The 7,046-nt window shown below is 42.2% G+C and overlaps 1 protein-coding gene across 1 annotated transcript; it reads right to left on the reverse strand.

Moving 5' to 3' along the window:
* Positions 1–1,376: 1,376 nt before the first annotated feature.
* LOC139417177 (histone H2A.Z) lies at positions 1,377–3,013 on the reverse strand. The gene is made up of 5 exons (XM_071166421.1): positions 2,787–3,013; positions 2,437–2,514; positions 2,035–2,148; positions 1,778–1,907; positions 1,377–1,681 (listed from the first exon to the last, which is right to left on the reverse strand). The coding sequence occupies exons 1-5, from the start codon at positions 2,787–2,789 to the stop codon at positions 1,620–1,622; spliced, it is 387 nt and encodes a 128-aa protein (XP_071022522.1). The 5' UTR covers positions 2,790–3,013; the 3' UTR covers positions 1,377–1,619.
* Between the last annotated feature and the right edge of the window lie 4,033 nt (positions 3,014–7,046).

The raw sequence follows: 7,046 nt of genomic DNA on the forward strand, positions 1-7,046 counted from the left end.
TCTACTGACATCCCTTTTTCTCCCCGCCCCCCGGGTGCCTTTGACTGAAAAGATACATATAGGCCTACAGAACATTCAGGTGTTGGTAGATTCCATTTAACTTCAGCAATTCAAGAAGTGATCCCTTTTTTTTTCAAACAAGTATTCATTAATTAGATGCAAAAATCTCATCTGTGGGTAACTGCTATTGCAGGTTTCTCCAACTAGCAGCACCGTTTTATTTATACTTTCAATTGTTGGACATAAGACCAGGAAATTAGCTCCAAGTTGCTTTTATTTTGGAAATCTGTTCCCACGCGTAGACACGTGATCGTAAAAGTAACAAGGTTTGAAATGTTTGTCAAATATATGTTTGGGCTTCTTGCGGTCAATTTGAAGTCTACAGATTATTTGTTATCATGTTCCGTCCCCGATCATTCGCTCAAGAAAAAAAAAAGAAAAATCGTCCCGCAGCTGAATGTTGGTAGTACTGTCACATATTCCATGGCGCAAGTGACCCCTTGTGGACAAAATAGAAGACATTGAGCATAATTTACCTGAACCTATTCAGTTAAACATTTACAATTAGAGATACACATCCACTGAGAAAACATGTAGATCGTTTGATGCAATGTATCAAAAGCATGTACAGCGGCACAAATGTGCTGTCATTTTATTAGGGAGTCATGTTAAAGACTAAAATCCCACTAACAAGTTCTATATTCAAAGTTAAAGCTTATTTTATGCATTTGCCATTCACAGCAGCAATATTTCTGCTGTGTGAAGGCTCACCAAGAAAGTCTTTCCCGCAAGGGAGCTTTCTGATCATCGCTGATGCAGCGACAGGCTCCAACTGTCTGAAGCATGCCAATCTCGCACCCATACAATTTCTCCCTTAGGAACACCTGGACAGAGGCTACATCAGGATGGGAATTATGTCAGCTAGAGGGCCACAAGGTTGAAATATTCATTGAAGGGCTGCACAGACAGACCACCGTTTGTCAAAAGCAATTTGCAGGCCAGAAACAGAAGTTTAAACACAAAGTATGTCTAATTTATAAATGGTCCCATCAAGATTGACATTGAAGAATGGCATGGGCTCAGATCCAAGCCGCCCATTGCCCACCAATGGGCTATGAAACTTTTACCTCAGGGGGTGCACTTGAGCAACAAAACATGGCATTTGATGTCATTCAAGGTTGTGCCAGCACATGAACCAGTCCACACAATCCTGGTCATAGTCACCTACAAAGGAGCTGGAAAAGTTAACATCCATGAAATAAACATGCTTGGAGATGTAATTATAGTATTTCCCACATTGCAAGTTAGGGACATGTAGACAATACAGATTTATAGGGCACAAATTCTCACTAAAAGACGTAAACAAGGAACAGATGCACAATACCATGGCGCTTTATTCAAATACAACTTCAAACATGGAAATGCCACTGGTATGCCAAAATGTACACAATAAAAACAGCACACATCAACAAAGCCAAAAATCAAAACCAGCTTCTCTGAAGCCACTTTTCCTCAGATGAGTAGATGCAAGTTAATACATTTAAAAAGTCCTAAAGTTCTACCAAGCAAAACATTGAAGCAGAATGTCCTGAGATGACCCCATGCCACTGTTTGCAGGGTTATACAGTCTTCTGCTGTCCCTTCTTTCCAATCAGTGACTTGTGGATATGAGGGATGACACCTGAAAGAGGGAAACAATCAGTGGATTCAAACATGAAATATAAAACAGGGAAATGGTACAATAGCAATACCAGTGGGAAACAACTGCTGCACTTACCACCACCAGCAATGGTTGCTTTGATGAGAGAATCCAACTCCTCATCACCTCTAATGGCCAGTTGCAAGTGACGTGGAGTGATACGCTTGACCTTCAGATCCTTTGATGCGTTTCCTGCCAGCTCCAGAACCTGAAGTTCAAGAGCTTGCAGGTAAATATCACTGACTCGAGTGAACTGCGATTGCATACATGGTACTGCATGGTTTTGTGCCATAAACCGCAACAAAATGAAAGTGAGTGTTTTGAACATGCGTTACCTCAGCAGTTAGGTATTCAAGAATAGCCGCGCTGTAGACAGCTGCAGTCGCGCCAACTCGACCATGGCTCGTTGTTCTGGATTTCAGATGTCTGTGAATACGACCCACGGGGAACTGAAAAACAGGACGGGAAACGTTATAGGAATTTATTTACCCAACCAGCCATCAGTAAGTTGCGAGCAAATTACACTGAGGGCTTGCGCGACTTCCCACCCTACTTCAGTTTGTTAACAGATTACGAACATAATATAATCTTTCGAAAATTGTGTAATTTTGAATGGTTATAGATTCACCGCCACGATATTAGTTAGATGGTTAAATAGTTCGCAAATTAACACATTTAGCCTACATTACCACACGTTTTATCATTGGCGCTAGCAAGCAATAAATGAACGCACTCACCTGCAAACCCGCCCTCTGTGAGCGCGAAATGGCCTTTGTCTTCGTCTTCCCGGAGTCTTTTCCTGCCTTCCCACCAGCCTGAAATACAGTTTTATGGTATGGGTTATTTTATGTATTAAACAATTGCTGCAAGACAGCAGTGTGTGTAATTGGCCTGTTTATTCTATATCGCGTTTTGATTATAACCAGCCAATGCCAAGGGATTCAAATAGCTAATGTCAGCTAGCTAGCCAACGTTAGCTAAAGAATATTACCTTTGCTAGCTAACACAAATACGTGCTAATTCTCACGGTAAACCCGTTGAATAAAGTAATGGATTTAGCATCGAAGAGCAAAAAAAATACATATACCATTTTATATGATGTCCTGGCTATTTGCAGCTGCACAGATCCTCGGCGAGCACTTGTCTAGTTTGAACAACTAGTTCCGCATCAGATTGCCATGCATTTATGAACGGGAGCTTGATCCGGGACTTTGCATGGAGGAAGTCAGCCAATCAACTCTCGAATTCATTTTTTGGCATAGCGTTTAACCAATCACAATGCAAAAGTGCTCAATGTGCGGGAAAATGTGACACGTCATTCCTCACTGGACGTTGGATAATGTCGTTTCTATTTAATTCTCCATTTATGTTATTATAATAATCATAATAATTTCATGAGAAAAAAACAAACAGGCAATAGATCATGACAGGTCAACCAATAAAGGCCAAGTCTTTGAAAGTTACAGCTTGTTCTTCTTGTTCTTGTTCTTCTTCTTCTTCTTCTTCTTCTTATTCGGTGAGGTTTAATCGCGGTTTGCATCCAATATGTTGCATTATCGCCCCCAACTGAACTATAGTATACATCCATTACAGTTTGTGTTACAAAACGGGAATAGGGAAAAATGTAATAAAAATACGAATATTACCCTACCAACTAACCCTACACTCAATAAAACCCACCACCTTATTCCACTACTTTAACCCTATCAGATCTTACCCTCTGCCAAAACAGGGCACTACCACTCAACACACCATGTAATTCTTCTGAATTCAAATCTCGTACCCCCAAGTACTTCTCTGCAGCTGCCACCACAACATCTATTTTCTGTGACATACTGTGAAACAGTTAAAAAAACATTGCTATGAGCGCTAAGAAGCTAACCTTACTTTAACATATATCACTTATTGGCCTATCCCTCTGCTCTGGCACAGATCTACTATTCACAGGGATACTCTCAGAATCCCTCACTCATGATCCACCCTCCTCTACTTTCTTCACTGCCTCAGCATATGACATCTTCTGCACTACTCTGACCATGGCCACCTCAAGCTGCCTCTCTCACACCGGACACCTCTGATCCCCAACAACATGGGCAACACTACAGTTGAAACACACACATTTTTCCACCAAAACTACACATTCCTCTGTCCTATGTCCTCCTGCACACTTCCCACATTTTGGATTCTCCCTCCTACACACTGCTGCAACATGCCCATAAACGTGACATCTTTAACACCACAGTGTATTCGGCGCAAAAGCTCTAACAGCGTAACTCATACAGTGGGCTCCAAAATTACAGGCACCCCTGACTGGCAATGCACAAACAATACTTAAAAAAATATAAACCATATAATTATAGAGATAAACTCAAAATACCAACATGTGAAAAATACTGTACTTTATTAATGTTTCAATGGAACCCCACAAAATCATTTATTGATTTAATTGAAAATCAATGTCCGGGGCCTCTTGGGTGGTGCATTGCAGTGCTAGCTGTGCTACTTAGAGACTCTGTGTTCCATGTGGCGACGCACAATTGGCCTAGCGTCGTCCGGGTTTGGCCGGTAGGGATATCCTTGTCTCATCGTGCACTAGTGACTCCTATAGCGGGCCGGGCGCAGTGCACGCTGACCGGGTGCAGTGCACGCTGACCGGGTTGGATGTGCGCTGTGTTAAGAAGCAGTGCGGCTTGGTTGGGTTGAGTTTCGGAGGACTCATGGCTCTCGACCTTCGTCTCTCCCGAGCCCGTATGGGAGTTGTAGCGATGAGACAAGACTACTAACAAACGGAGTAAAAAAAGGGGTAAAAGGGGGTAAAAAAATGTATCAATCAATGTCCTCCAAATCAAGGTTTCACAATTAATGGCACCCTTAAATATTATTGTAAATAACATCTACCAAAATTAGATGTTAATATTTAAGTGTTAAGGAACTATATTGAGTCATTACATCACTTCCTTTTCACTAGGGTATAAAAATTAGGTAACAATATCCATGAAGAAAAGAAAAGAACTGACAGTTCAAATTTAATCTGGTAAAGGCTACAAGAAGATCCACAAATGATACCACTGAGCACTGTCAGGGCAATTATTTAAAAAAATTCAAAAGATATGGAACAGTTGAAAACCTCACGGGTGGAGAACACAAATTCATTTTGCCCCCCAGCATAGGAAGGAGGATCGTTAGAGAAGCACTGTGAAATAATTGCAGGCCTTGGTGGCGTCTTGGGGTCACCAGGTTTCAAAAAGCACCATCAGACGCCACCTCCACATCCACAGGTTCTTTGGAAGGGTTGCCAGAAGAAAGCCCTTAATGACCCCAAGACACAGACGCAAGCAATTGGAGTTTGCCAAAAGGTCATTTAAATTATGATTGGAAGAACGTGCTCTGGTCAGATGAGACCAAAATTGAAAATTTTGGTCAGATACAGCATCGGCATGATTGGCGTTGAAACAGAGATGCATACAAGAAGAGGCACCTCATACTCACGGTGAAATATGGTGGTGGGTCAGGGATGTTTTGGGGCTGTTTTCACTCCCTCCTACACACTGCTGCAACATGCCCATAAACGTGACATCTTTAACACCACAGTGTATTCGGCGCAAAAGCTCTAACAGCGTAACTCATACAGTGGGCTCCAAAATTACAGGCACCCCTGACTGGCAATGCACAAACAATACTTAAAAAAATATAAACCATATAATTATAGAGATAAACTCAAAATACCAACATGTGAAAAATACTGTACTTTATTAATGTTTCAATGGAACCCCACAAAATCATTTATTGATTTAATTGAAAATCAATGTCCGGGGCCTCTTGGGTGGTGCATTGCAGTGCTAGCTGTGCTACTTAGAGACTCTGTGTTCCATGTGGCGACGCACAATTGGCCTAGCGTCGTCCGGGTTTGGCCGGTAGGGATATCCTTGTCTCATCGTGCACTAGTGACTCCTATAGCGGGCCGGGCGCAGTGCACGCTGACCGGGTGCAGTGCACGCTGACCGGGTTGGATGTGCGCTGTGTTAAGAAGCAGTGCGGCTTGGTTGGGTTGAGTTTCGGAGGACTCATGGCTCTCGACCTTCGTCTCTCCCGAGCCCGTATGGGAGTTGTAGCGATGAGACAAGACTACTAACAAACGGAGTAAAAAAAGGGGTAAAAGGGGGTAAAAAAATGTATCAATCAATGTCCTCCAAATCAAGGTTTCACAATTAATGGCACCCTTAAATATTATTGTAAATAACATCTACCAAAATTAGATGTTAATATTTAAGTGTTAAGGAACTATATTGAGTCATTACATCACTTCCTTTTCACTAGGGTATAAAAATTAGGTAACAATATCCATGAAGAAAAGAAAAGAACTGACAGTTCAAATTTAATCTGGTAAAGGCTACAAGAAGATCCACAAATGATACCACTGAGCACTGTCAGGGCAATTATTTAAAAAAATTCAAAAGATATGGAACAGTTGAAAACCTCACGGGTGGAGAACACAAATTCATTTTGCCCCCCAGCATAGGAAGGAGGATCGTTAGAGAAGCACTGTGAAATAATTGCAGGCCTTGGTGGCGTCTTGGGGTCACCAGGTTTCAAAAAGCACCATCAGACGCCACCTCCACATCCACAGGTTCTTTGGAAGGGTTGCCAGAAGAAAGCCCTTAATGACCCCAAGACACAGACGCAAGCAATTGGAGTTTGCCAAAAGGTCATTTAAATTATGATTGGAAGAACGTGCTCTGGTCAGATGAGACCAAAATTGAAAATTTTGGTCAGATACAGCATCGGCATGATTGGCGTTGAAACAGAGATGCATACAAGAAGAGGCACCTCATACTCACGGTGAAATATGGTGGTGGGTCAGGGATGTTTTGGGGCTGTTTTCATTCCAGAGATCCATAGGCACTGGTTAAGATTGATGGCATAATGAATTCCACCAAGTACCAGGCAATTTTGGCTGACAATCTGGTTGCCTCTGCCAGAAGGCTGGGACTTGGCCGTATGTGGACATTCCAACAAGACAATGACCCAAAACATACCTCAAGATCCACACAGAAATGGTTCCGTGACAACAAAATCAATGCTCTGTCATGGCCATCTCAGTCGCCGGACCTCAATCCAATCGAAAACCTGTGGGCTGAATGGAAGAGGGCTGTTGATAAGCACAAACCCAAGAATGTGAAGGATCTTGAAAGGATCTGCATAGAGAAATGGTCCAAAATGCCTCCAAATGTGTTCCTTAACCTTGTCAAACATTACAGGAAAAGACCATGCTGTTCTCCTTGCCTGAGGTGGTGGCACTAAGTACTAAATGAGGAGTGCCAATAATTATGAAATCTTGATTTTGGTG

The sequence above is a fragment of the Oncorhynchus clarkii genome, chromosome 9 (assembly GCF_045791955.1).
Source record: "Oncorhynchus clarkii lewisi isolate Uvic-CL-2024 chromosome 9, UVic_Ocla_1.0, whole genome shotgun sequence".
Taxonomy (NCBI): Eukaryota; Metazoa; Chordata; class Actinopteri; order Salmoniformes; family Salmonidae; genus Oncorhynchus; species Oncorhynchus clarkii.

Excerpts from the sequence above, each read along its gene's own strand:
- LOC139417177 (XM_071166421.1), bottom strand. Across the intron at positions 2,149-2,436 it reads CACAGAGGGCGGGTTTGCAG|TTCCCCGTGGGTCGTATTCA; the intron begins GTGAGTGCGTTC and ends CCTGTTTTTCAG. Across the intron at positions 1,908-2,034 it reads TTGAATACCTAACTGCTGAG|GTTCTGGAGCTGGCAGGAAA; the intron begins GTAACGCATGTT and ends CTTGAACTTCAG.